General features: G+C 42.8%; 1 protein-coding gene across 2 annotated transcripts in view; it reads right to left on the bottom strand.

The window, feature by feature from the left end:
- LOC145349685 (protein boule-like) overlaps positions 1 to 13,441 on the bottom strand; it is a 163,547-nt gene that overhangs the window by 74,257 nt on the left and 75,849 nt on the right. For both annotated transcript variants that reach the window (XM_080198215.1, XM_080198213.1), the window contains exons 5-6: positions 7,819 to 7,894; positions 3,510 to 3,637 (exon numbers count right to left, since the gene is read on the bottom strand). In XM_080198215.1, coding sequence (XP_080054341.1) covers positions 3,510 to 3,637; positions 7,819 to 7,894 — 204 coding nt within the window. The remainder of the gene's footprint in view (positions 1 to 3,509; positions 3,638 to 7,818; positions 7,895 to 13,441) is intronic.

Below are 13,441 nucleotides of genomic sequence, written 5' to 3'. Positions count from 1 at the left end.
TGCCTCTCCACATGGACCAAGGAAACTTCCCGGCTCACTTTGAACGATCTTAGTTGGAGAAGATCAAGCTGGACTGGATGGTGGTAAACCAATTGGTGGACGCCAAGATGGACTCACAACACATCCTTAATAGATATGAGTGTACTCAAAGATACACTTGGCTCAATGGAAAAAGTACAAGTGAAATTCAAAATCAAACCAAATTGCCAACGAAATCGCAACTTGTCTGAAGACTGAATTGGAGTTAGAGCAACCTGTTGACACCAGTGTTTTGGAACCTGTTATCATGAGCAACTAGGCCTCACAAATATTACCTGTCATGAAACTGGATGGTACATTCTGCATTTCTGGGGATTTTAAGATGACCATCAACCTGATATTATATACAGATCAGCACCCACTTCCACTAATTGAGGGCTGGTTCGCAAAACTATTAGGTGGGCAAGAGTTTAACAAAATCGATCTTTTGCAGGCTTAAATGCAAATGAAGGTCTCAAGCCTTGCTTGCCACTACTACCCACCAAGGCGTGTTCTGTCACAAACAATTACCCTTTGGAACTGCTTTGGTCACAACATTATTATAGCTGTCAATAGATGAAATCCTGAGTATGTTACCCATAGTATAATGTTATCTTGACAATATTTTAATTACATGTACAATGTCCAGGAACATTTGACGAACTTAGCATCAATGTTGCAATATCTTCTAAGTACATGGCCAAGACGTCAAAAAAGAGAAAAGTGAACTTTGATACAATACTTGGGCCACATTATTGATAACAAAGAGCTATATAAGGGACCAAAGAAAATGGAGGTCACCATGAAAACTCCATCTCCAAAGAATGTGACACTATTAAGAACATTTCTTGGTCTAGTCAACTATTATGAGAAACCTGTCTCTGATTTAGCTACCTTGTTGAAACCACTACACTATCTATTGTGCATTAAACAGTCTTGGCATTGGACATCCAAATGCAATGAAGGCAATGAAGGATGCTTTGCAGACATCCAAAGTCTTAGTTCATTTTAATCCAAAACTGCCATTGCAACTCACTTGTGACACTCTGCCTATGGACTTGGAGCAGTCATCTCACACATTTTCGGGCAGGATACAGCAATAGCTTTTGCTTCCGTCACACTGAGGAGTGCCAAATCTAACTATGCTCAATTGGAGAAAGAAGCATTGGGTATTATTTTTGGAGTCTGGAAGTTCCATCAGTGCAAATATGGTTGATATTTCATCCTAATAACAGATCACCGACCACTGATGACTATATTCAGGCCACATAACGTTACATTTTCACTTGCTGCTATTAGATTGCAACAATGGTCCTTCATCTTATCAGCCTACCTGTGTGAAGTAAAATATCGACAGTCAGCGAGCCATGCTAACACGGCCCATTATCCTAATTGTTTTGCCTGTTGGCCACGTACTACTGTGCAGTGTTCCCAACATTTTCTACTTTTCTCAAATACATAATGCACTAGTGACAGCATCATAAGTCTAATGATATACCAGGAATGATCCCATGATAGGAAAAGTACAAGATATGCTGTTAAAAGGGAAGACAACAGGAACACATCCTGATCTAAAACCATACATGTCATGGAAGCTACAATTGACAGTCTAAGGCTGGTTGAGAAGAACCAAAGTGAACCTATCCTAATTTACAACACAAATTGCTGGAGCAACTCACGAATGTCCAGATGAAGGAACTTGCTTGCAGTTACCTTTGGGGGCCAGGTTTGGACACCCAAATAGAATTAAGTGTGGGAAAATGCTAGTCATGTGTTTGGATGAGGAATGCATCACCACTGTCACCCTACAATTGTGGGAGTGGCCTAAAATACCATTTCAACACCTGCATGTTGATGGTCAGTCCAGCAGATGGGTATATGCTCTTTAGACAATGCACACACTAAGTTGCCAGAAGTGATCATAATGAAATGCACCAATACAGACAAATCAACAAGAAACTGGAGAGGATCTTCACAAGGTTTGGCAAACCTGAATAAATTGCTAGTGACAATGGGACACAGTGTATATCACAAGACTTTGAAGATAGCCTCAAAAGAAGTGGTATCCAACATATCAAATCAGCACCCTTTCACCCAGCTACTAATGTGTTAACTGAACAATTTGTGCAATCTCTGAAACATGGACTGAAAATTTCTCAAGATCAAGACTCATTAATCAGACATCTTAATGACTTTTTGGCATCCTACAGGTTGCTACTCATGAAGAGGAAGTTGAGAACAATATTTAATCTTTTAATACCACAAGAGACACTGGCGATAGTAGGGCATAACCGAGTAACCAGGAGACTAGTGAGCGCTAAATGCTTATTTCATCAAGGGGAGTGAGTGTTGGCACGCAGTCATATTACCTGGGCAACCTACAATTGTCTTGGCTTAGACTGACCCTGTATCATACATGATCCAAAGTAACAGATTTGGAGACCCCATGGTGGCCAGTTGTTGGTTTCCCACAGTGGCTTATTACAGCCACCTCAAGATGAACCAACCCCTCTAGTTGCTGAGGTTCCTGCTATTACCAGAGCCTGAAAGAACTAGTGAGCTTATCACCTTTCCCAATTTCCTTATTGGCAAGGATAACTACACCCCTCCAAGGCTAAATATTTTTAAGACGCGGGTTGATGGGTTTTTGATAAGCGAGGGGATTAAGGGTTATGGGGAGAGGGCGGGAATGTGGAACTGAGCCACGACAGATCAGCCATGATCTTACTGAATGGCGGGGCAGGCTCGAAGGGCTAGATGGCCTACTCCTGCTCCTATTTCTTATGTTCTTATGAAACATCTACCGATGTGCCCGAACAATGGATACAACCAGTGAGAGCTTGACTGCTTCCCAATCGCCCCTCGAATTTAATTTAATCTGGTTGCATAGCTTAATGTAAACCTCGATTTGTGATGCTGGATATAAACACCTCTACAACTGATTGGGGGGAGGGCCTTAGAGATCAAGGGGGAATGATATCACATATTTGGGTAACTGCTTTGTGTGGCATGGTTCCTTCAAGAAGGTCACGTGATCACTCCATGATGCCATCTCCATAGGTTGCTGGCAGTTGGGAATTGAAGCCTGCACACCAAAAATAAACGTACATCCTGTTTTTATTGAAACTTTTGTGGACCTCCTGAATTGAACTGATCTTTGCATCCCCCCGCCCCCAAAACAACACAACGCTGTAGTAGAAGCATGATTGATTAGGGAAAGAAAATGGAAAGGGTGCAGCTAAAAGCTACAGATTGTCCTGAAATTCATATTTCCATTTCTCAACCAAAGGAAAAGTAAGAGGGCACAACCTTTATTGTGAAAGTGGGTTTGTAATGAATAATTGGAGCACAAAACCGTAATCTTGCCCTAGCCTGAGTTGTGGTGATTCTCAGGTTAAATCACCACCAATCACAGCCTACAGTCATCTGGGACTATGGTGACTTTACCTTCATTAGTCAAAGAATATATATTCAAATACATATTTACTCACAGGCCACGGTTGTGGAACAGAAGTGATTTCTGGGCTATGGAAGTAAGCCACTCCATTGTGGTATGTGTAAGGATATCCAGTTGAAGTTGTCAAATACATTGTCCCAGCTGCTGGCATTAAACTTGTTCCTATTTAGCGGACAGTGATGTTAAAAATAAACAACTACTTACTGAAAATAATGACGTTTCTAAAATATACATTCCAAATAAGTTTTGAATAATTATCTGAAGGAGTTGAAGTAAAAATTATTCTAATGATTTAAAGACAACCTATACATCATGCTGGATTGGCAGTGACATCAATATTATTCTGCTAGGAGCGAAAATTGCACGAATAATCATTCCTATCATGGAAGTGAGCTTGACAGCCATGCAAGTCTTGTTGCTGAGATATTAAACCAATAACAAATGCATTTTTGCTTGAATATAATTCACTACATTCAGTTCTGTAGAAGTGTCATCTGGACTAGAAAAGGTAACTCAATCCACAGATGCTGCTAGGCCTGCTGTGTATGTATAACACAAAATATTGCAGATACTGGGAACCTGAAACAAGACAAAAACACACAGCAGGTCAATCAGCTTTAATGGAGAGAACTGTCAACTGGCTGGATTGTCCTGCAACTTCTGAGCTAAATGAGGGCCTGGAACCTGCATTTGCTAGCAATGAGACTGGCTCAGCAATCTTCTGGGAAGCAGCCTCCTATTTGGCTCTCAGTGCTGCAGACCCTCAACATGAAGCACCTTCTGAAGAACGGAATAAATAAACTTTGGTCATACCTGCCGGACCATCACTGCAGAAGGCAACCTCTAGCCAGGAAGGCCTGCTACCATGGCTATGGCCATTGAAGTCCAGTTGATACATGCTGGACTGGGAAGCATATCTAGCCACCTGGCTTGCCACTGCCAGGCTTCCATCTGCAGGCCAGAACAAGACTGGGTAGACCTGTCTACCATCAGCAAAATCCAGACAGTGTGTGAACAGTGTTCTGAATTGGCACTTTAACTGGTCTGATTGGCTACCCATCCACATGGTCAGATGCAGGAAGATGGTAACATAGCTGCACTCTGGCCAATAGTGAGAAATTGCTTAATTGTCTGCTTCCAAGTCAAAATTCAGCTCAGTATTTGATGTGACAACTGTTTACTGGAATGGAAAACCTCCCTACTGGCTGAACCTTCACTTTTCAGGGTCAACTATCCACTGTGTTTTGCCAGCACACTCTATTCTCATGTCAAGGCTATTTCAATTCCATAACAGATCTCCTGTGTTTTCCACTTCCCATTTTCTTGAAATTTCTGGCTTATGTAATTAGAGATAGTTTGTCACTTGATATTCTTTTATTATTCTACCATTATTTGACATAGAAACCAGAAGCAGGGCTAAGCCCTTCGAGCCTGCTCCGCCATTCATTTTGATCATGGATGAATCAAATTCAATATCCTGTTCTCCCCTTCCCCACATGTCCCATGATCCCATTAGCCCCAAGAGCTATATCTAATTTCTTCTTGAAATCTGAAAACGTTTTGGCCTCAACAACATTCTGTGGAACTGAATTCCACACATTCACCACTTTCTGGGTGAAGACATTTCTCCTGACCTTAGTTCTAAAAGGTTTACCACTTATCCTCAAACTATGATCCCTAGTTCTGGACTCCCCCACCATTGGAAACATTCTTCAATCTACCCTGCCTAACCCTGTTAAAATTTTATAAGTTTCTATGAGATCCCCTCTCTCTTCTAACCTCCAGTAAATATAATCTTAACCGACTTAAGTCTGTCCTCATATGGAAGAACCATCCTAGGAATCAACCTGGTAAACCTTTACTGTACTCATTCTATAGCAAGGACATCCTTCCTCAGATAAGGACACTAAAACTGCACATAGTAAGTACTCTATGTGTGGCCTCACCAAAGCCCTATACAATTGCAGCAGAATATCCCTATCCCTATACTCAAATCCTCTTGCTATGAAGGCTAACATATCATCTGCCTTCTTTACAACCTGCTGTACTTGTGCGTTTACTTCCAGCGACTGATGCATGAGGACTCCAAGGTTTCCTTGAGTATTCATCTCTCAATTTACACCCATTCAAGTAATAATCTGTCTTTCTATTACTGCTGCCAAAGTAGATAACCTCATTTTTATCCACTTTTTATACTGCATCTGCCATGCACATGCCCACACGTTCAGCCTGTCCAAATCATGCTGCATGAGGAAGTGCAGCAAAAGTTTACCAGGCAGATTCCGGCAACTGCGAGACTGTTGTAAGAGGAGAGATTGACTAGGTTAGGATTGTTTTCACTGGAGTTCAGACTATAGAGGGAGGATCTCATAGAAACTTATAAAATTCTAACGGGACTAGATAGGGTATATGCAAGGAGGATATTCCCAATGGTAGGGAGTCCAGAACCAGGGGTCACAGTCTGAAGATTCAGGGTAGACCATTTAGGACAGAGGTGAGGAGACATTTCTTCACCCAAAGAGTGGTGAGCCTGTGGAATTCATTACAACAGGAAGTAGTTGATGACAAAACATTGAACGTATTCAACAGGTGCCTGGATATAGCACTTGGGGTGAATGGGATAAAAGATTATGGGGAGAAAACAGGATTAGGGTATTGAATTGGATGATCAGCCATGATTGTAATGAATGGCAGAGCAGGCCCGAAGAGCCAAATGACCTCTTCCTGCTCCTATCTTCGATGTTTCTATGAGCTATCATCCAGAGACCAGGGGTAATTCTCCTAACTCAAATCCCACAAGGGCAGATGGTGAACCTTGAATTCAGTAAAAGTCTAGAATTATAAGTCTAATGATGAACATGAAACCATTGTCAATTGTCGTAAACCCCATTTGATTCACTAATGCCCTTCAAGGAAGGAAATCTGCCATCCTTATCTGGACTGGCCTACAGTCCTTATTTGGACTGCCATGACTCTAGATTCATGTTCTGTAATGGCCTAGCAAGCCACTCAGTTCAAGGGCAATTAGGAATGGGCAATAAATGCTGGCCTAAGACAATGACACCCTTATCTCATGAATGAACAAAAAGTAGCCACACCTCAGCAACAAGGGTAGTGAGTGGTTCTCAGCAAGCCTCCCCCTTCCCAATGCTAAGTCTCTCAATCAGGCACTGAGCACCTTTGAATAACTGATCGTCCTGTGGGCCCACAAGCAACCCCGATGGTTTAATTGTCATGCTTTCAATATGACGAGTTCTCTGCCTGCTCTTGGGTTAATACCAGTGGATATAGAACCAAACCCTTAAGCAGGCATTAATTACCCACTGAAGTGCCTCAGCTGGTGCCAGAGTTGGGGTCTTCCTGCCATAGACTTAATTGATGTGGAGCCAGGAAGGTGGTGGGGTCCCCAACTGCTATCCTTCCACCTGATTAAATGACCCCGGCACCAAACTTGTCATGGGGAAGGGCATAGGGTTCCACCCTTCATTACTGCTAACCGGACAGCCACATGCCTATGCAGTAATAAGTCTGGTCATTTTATTTAAAATATTATGCTACGCCAATGCAAAATATAAAATTCTACACATATATGACAGAAAAATCAAAATTTAGATGGCAAGGAGATTAAGTCTTAAATGTAGAATTCCTACAGTGTGGAAGAGGTCATTCAGCCAATCAAGTCTGCACTATCTCTCTGCGAAATTATTTTATCTAAGCCCTTTCCCATGTCCTATCCCCTAACCCCACACATTTTCCATGGATAATCTGCCCAGCCTACACATATTGGGACACTAAGGGGCAATTTAGCATGGCTAATCCTCCTAAACTGCACATTCTTAATCTGGGGGAAGAAACCACATCATCCACACAGACATGGGAAGAATGTGTAAACTCCACACAGACTGCCACCCAAGGCCAGAATTGAAATCATAGAAACCCTACAGTACAGAAAGAGGCCATTCAGCCCATCATGTCCACACCGACCACAATCCCACCCAGGCCCTACCCCGATATCCCTACATATTTTACCCACTAATCCCTCTAATCTGTGCATCACAGGACACTAAGGGGCAATTTTAGCATGGCCAATCAACCTAACCTACACATCTTTGGACTGTGGGAGGAAACCGGAGCACCCGGAGGAAACCCATGCAGACATGAGGAGAATGTGCAAACTCCACACAGACAGTGACCCAAGCCAGGAACTGAACCCAGGTCCCTGGAGCTGAAAGGCAGCAGTGCTAACCATTGTGCCACTTTTTCAAATTCTATGCCGTAGGTTTTGTCTAATTAATAACTGTTTTCTGTTTTCGTCACCAACAATGGGGAAAATATATACGTACGTGGAATCCCCACTTGTTGTTTTCTTATTGCTGGACCAATGTTTAGTTTTTTATCTTTATAATTCAACTTTTCTGCCTAAAAGGAAAATATATAAATATACAACATATTATAACAGTTAAGTAAGAAATAACACTGTCTTTATATTTTAATACTGCTGTATGAAAGAATGAAATAAAATATATTTAATAACATAATTTATAAGAAATAACATCAAGTAGGTGACTGAAAATATAGTTTCACATGAATTTGAAAAATACATCTCCATAAAACTTACTATCATTGAAGAACATTAGTCAGCCACAATCATGTGAAATGTTGTTTCCTCTGCCACTAAAACTGGGCAGTGATAATATTTTTGTCCATTTGTTAGTCTGTCTGCCTGTAAGTAATATATTCCAAAAATTCATGGATGGATTTCAACTAGATGTCATTCACAGGTAAGGTATAACCCAAGGAGAAACTAAATAGTTTTGGCGAAGATGGAGCAATTTTACTTTCTCTTTTAGAATGTTATGGGTTTTTGATGATTGTCTCAGTTGCTATGGTGGAAATTGCCACAGCTATCAAAATGTGAGCAGAGTTATCAGTGCAGGTTGTTGGATGTGGATTGGTTAGAAGCCTCCTCAGTGAGATGGATGTGCTTAATAAAAATCTTTGTCTGAGCTTTATAGTTACAGAGCAACAGCCAGGCAGGGAGAAAGAGCTATATAATACTAACAACATTGAGTAAAACATAACATGGCAGAGGTATGCACTCTACTGGTTGCCCCCTTTGATTGCATTCATCCTGCAATCATTTCTTGCAGACATTCTGCAGTGAAGTTTCCTTTTTAATTGAACTGTACTCAATTGACAAGTGACAGTATCACATTTTGAGGAACACTGACCCTTATTCTGCAAATTTCTCTCTACCTCCCCTTTTAAATAGTGGGTTTACATTAGCCACCCTCCAATCTGTAGGAACCAGTCCAGAGTCCAAAGAATTTTGGAAAATGATCACCAAAGGACCTACTATTTCTAGGACCACTTTCCTAAGTACTCTGAGTTTAAGATGATCAGATCCTGGAGATTTATCCACCTTCAATCCCATCAGTTCCCCCAAACCTTTTCTCTACTAATACTGATTTCCTTCAGCTCCTCACTAAAACCTGTAGCTTTCAGAACTTCTGGTACATTATTCATGTCTTCCTTTGTGAAGACAGAAGCAAAGTACAAATTTAGTTCCCCTGCCCATTATGGGTGTTCCCCATTATGAATTCTCCTATTTTGACCCTAAAAGGCCTACATTTTTTTACTCAATTTTTTCTTTTTATAGACCTATAAAAACTTTTAGTCAGTTTTTATGTACCCACTAGCTTACTTCATATTGTATTTTCCCCTTATCAATCCCTCGATCCTCCTTTGCTGAATTATAAACTGCTCCCAGTGCTCAAATCTATTGCATTTTCTTGTCAATTTGTATGGAATAAAAGATCTGTGAATGAGGACTTCATAAAATTCATTTGTGGGACATGGTCGTTGCTGGCTGCCTAGCGTTTGTTGCCCATCCTGAGTTGCCCTTGAGAAGGTGGTGATGAGCTACCTTGTTGAATTGCTGCAATCCATATGCTGAGGGTTGACCCACAATACCATTAGGGAGGTAATTCCAGGATTTTGACCCAGGGACAGCGAAGGAACAGTGATGCATTTCCAAATCAGGACAAGCTTGAAGGGGAACTTGCAGGTAGTGGCCTTCCCATTTATCTGTTTCCCTTGTCCTTCTAGATGGAAGCGGGTGTGGGTTTCAAAAGTGCTGTCTAAGGATCTTTTTTGAATTGCTGCAGTGCATCTTGAAGATAGTACACACTGCTGCTATTGAGCGTCAGTGGAGGAGGGAGTGGATGTTTGTAGATGTGGTGCCAATCCAGCAGGCTGCTTTATCCTGGATGATGTCAAACTTCTTGAGTGTTGTTGGAGCTGCACCCATCCAAGCAGGTGGGGAGTATTCCATCACACTCACTTGCGCCTTGTCAATGGTGGTTGGGTTTGGGGAGTCAGGAAGTGAATTATTCTCCACAGTACTCCTAGCCGCTGATCTGCTCTTATAGCCACTGTGTTTATGTGGCGAGTCCAGTTGAGTTTCTGGTCATTGGTAACATAAGAACATAAGAAATAGGAGCAGGAGTAGGCCATCCAGCCCTTCGAGCCTGCCCTGCCATTCAATAAGATCATGGCTGATCTGTCGCTGCTCAGTTCCACTTTCCCGCCCTCTCCCCATAACCCTTAATCCCCTCTCCTATCAAAAACCCATCAACCCGCGTCTTAAAAATATTTAGCGAGGTAGCCTCCACCACTTCAACGGGCAGAGAATTCCAGAGATTCACCACCCTTTGAGTGAAGAAGTTCCTCCTCAACTCCGTTCTAAACCGCCCCCCCTTTTATCTTGAGGCTGTGCCCCCTAGTCCTATTGTCTTTTTTGAGCGGGAAGAGTCTTTCCACCTCTATCCTATCCATCCCATTCATCATCTTATACGTCTCAATGAGATCTCCTCTCATTCTTCTAAACTCTAACGAGTACAAGCCCAGTTTATTCAGCCTCTCCTCATAGCTCAACCCCCTCAACTCAACTAAGGATGTTGACAGTGCGGGATTCAGTGATGGTAACATCACTGTATTCAAGGGGCAGTGGTTAGGGTATCTCTTATTGGTGATGTTCATCGCCTGGTATTTGTGTTACTTGCCACTTGTCAGCCCAAGCTTGGATATTGTCCAGATCTTGCTGCAGTTGAAAATGGACTGCTTCAGTATCTGAGGAGTCACGAATGATGCTGAATATTGTGCAATCATTGGTGAACATTCCCACTTCTGACCTTATGATGGAAGGTCATTGATGAAGCAGCTGAAGATGGTTGGGCCTACCACATTACCCTGAGGGACTCCAGCAGAAATGTCCTGGAGCTTAGATGACTGACCTTCCACAACCGCAACCACTTTCTTATGTGCCAGGTATGACTCCAACTAGTGGAGAGTTTGCCAACTGTTACCCATTGATTCCAGTTTTGCTGCGCTCTTTGATGCGACATTCGGTCGAATATGGCATTGATGTCAAGGGCTATCACCCTCACCTCACCTCTGGAATTCAGCTCTTTTATCCATGTTTGAACTCAGGCTGTAATGAGGTAAGGAACTGAATGACCCTGGCAAAAACCTAAACTGGGTGTTATTGTTGAGCAGGTGCTGCTTGATAGCTAGCTGTTGATGACCCCTTCATCACTTTACTAATGATCAAGAGTAGATTGATTGGGCGCGAACTGGCAGGTTGCATTTGTCATGCTTTTTGTGTACAGAAATACCTGGGCAATTTTCCACATTGTTGGGTAGATGAAAGTGTTGTCACTGTACTGGAAGAGCTTGGCTAAGGGAGCAGCAAGTTTTGGACTACAAGTTTTCAGTACTATTGCCGGAATGTTATCAGTATCCTTTGCAGTACCCAGTGCCTCCAATCATTTCTTGATGTCACGTGGAGTGAATCAAATTGGCTGGAGACTGGCATCTAAGATGCTGTGGACCACTGGAGGAGCCACTTGTTCCCTTTGAAGAAACCACAGCTGTCAATTTGGCTTACGGTCTTTTAAACATTGCAGTTACGAATAATAAATGTGATGGGAAAGATAAATAAACACAGCCGACAGGAGGCTGAATAGAAATAAAGTCAGCTGTCAACCAAAGCCTATTTCAAAGAACTGCACTATGAAATTGAAAGCGGTCAAGGGTTTTCAGTGTGTTAGAAACAGCTGTCAAGTAAAGCTGTTTAAGCACCCAGCCCTCTCTACAATTAAATTGACATCTTCTATCAGAGGACTTCAAATGGTTCTGCTCACACCTGCAAATTCTGACAGTGAGAAAGGTAAATCCCTGCAGCGGAATGGAGCACTGCTGTGATTTAAAAGCCTTGATGTGGAGATGCTGGTATTGGACTGGGGTAAAGAACAAAGAACAACACAGCACGGGAAACAGACCCTTCTGCCCAACGAGCCCGTGCCACCATTTCAACATTGAGTCCCCTCTCCACCCATGACCCTTGTCTATGCTTATGGCATTCCGCAGTGGAAACAAGATTGAGGGGAAACGAATTTAGGGACAATTTGTTACATCAATCAGCCTAAGAGCACATCTTTGGGGTGTGGGAGGAAACCGGAGCACCCGGAGAAAACCCACGCAAGCACAGGGAGAATGCGCAAACTCCCACAGACACTGGCCCAAATCCATGTATCTGCACAGCAAACAGTGATAGTCACTGAGCTGTCGTGTTGCCCAGCATCTGGTCCAGTTTAAGTGTACACTAACGACGTGAAGCACTAGGCAACTCTCAAAACATCCAAGAGCGGCCCTCGCACGACCCATCGCGTGTATGCCCCTTGTTGGACAACAAGGTGGACCGAAGCACCTGTGGATTAAAAGAGAAAAACATCAATAACATGCACATCCTTATATAAAAATTCAAGGGAATCCCCAGAAACTCAAAAGTAAAACAAGTGAGCCAGAAAATATGTTGGAAGGTCCATAGGAATCAATTGATTCCCAGGGATGTCCCAAGGCTCTTGATCCTTATTTAAAACAGTCTCCTATATCCCTCCATCTCCATCCTGCACATGTGCCTATCTAAGTAACTCCAGCATGCCTGCCTCCACCACCTTGATTGGCAGAGCATTCCATAGCCCCACAACCCTCTGTGTGAAAAACCTCCCTCTAACATCCGAATTATACCTCACCCCCCCCCCTCACCCTAAGCCCGTGGCCCCTCGTAATGTGTGTTTCCAATCTAGGAAAAAGCTTACCACTGTTTACTCTATCTATACCCTTCATAATCTTGCATACCTCTAATAGATCTCCCCTCAATCTCTGTCTTTCTAGGGAAAACAGCACAATAAGAAGTCTCACAACACCAGGTTAAAATCCAACAGGTTTATTTGGCAGAACAAGCTTTCGGAGCAGTGCTCCTTCATCATTTAAAAGCCTGCCAGCTGTTCAGGGACATAGAGATTATAGTGAAAAAGCCACTTCAAATCTTCGCAGTTAACAGGCAGGAGTGACGATATTGATCATAGAGCTGCCTCAAATCACCATGATGTGGAAATGCTGGTGTTGGACTGTAGTAAACACAGTAAGAAATCTCACAACACCAGGTTAAAGTCCAGCCAATTTATTTGATAGTAAACTCACAAGCTTTCGGGGTTTGCCCATTCACCTGACAAAGGGGCAAACCCCAAAAGCTTGTGAGTTCACTATCAAATAAATTGGTCGGACTTTAACCTGGTGTTGTGAGACTTCTTACTGAAATCACCACGCCAGGGGTGATACTCTGGACTGCCAGGGCTCAAATAGGCAGTCCAGCTTTGACCTGTACTTTCAGTGATTGGTTGGGGGAGGATGCACCTCTTTGCTGAGAGGCTAGTGCTGCTCCCCTTTCATTTTTCCAGCCTTTGTACCTCCAGGATCCAGCCCGTTTTCAGCTTCAAGTCTTGGGCGAGATTCTTTGGCCTGCCCTCAGTGTTTTTCTTGTCGGCAGGATCTAGTGGTGGGTCCTGCTGCTGTCAGTGGGAATTCCCATTGAAGCCACCCCATGCTGGCAGGAAACCCGCA

The sequence above is a fragment of the Carcharhinus amblyrhynchos genome, chromosome 11 (assembly GCF_965287045.1).
Source record: "Carcharhinus amblyrhynchos chromosome 11, sCarAmb.v2.hapA, whole genome shotgun sequence".
Lineage (NCBI taxonomy): Eukaryota > Metazoa > Chordata > Chondrichthyes > Carcharhiniformes > Carcharhinidae > Carcharhinus > Carcharhinus amblyrhynchos.
The sequence above is the reverse complement of the archived record's forward strand: the minus strand, read 5'-3'. Positions and strand labels throughout refer to the sequence as shown.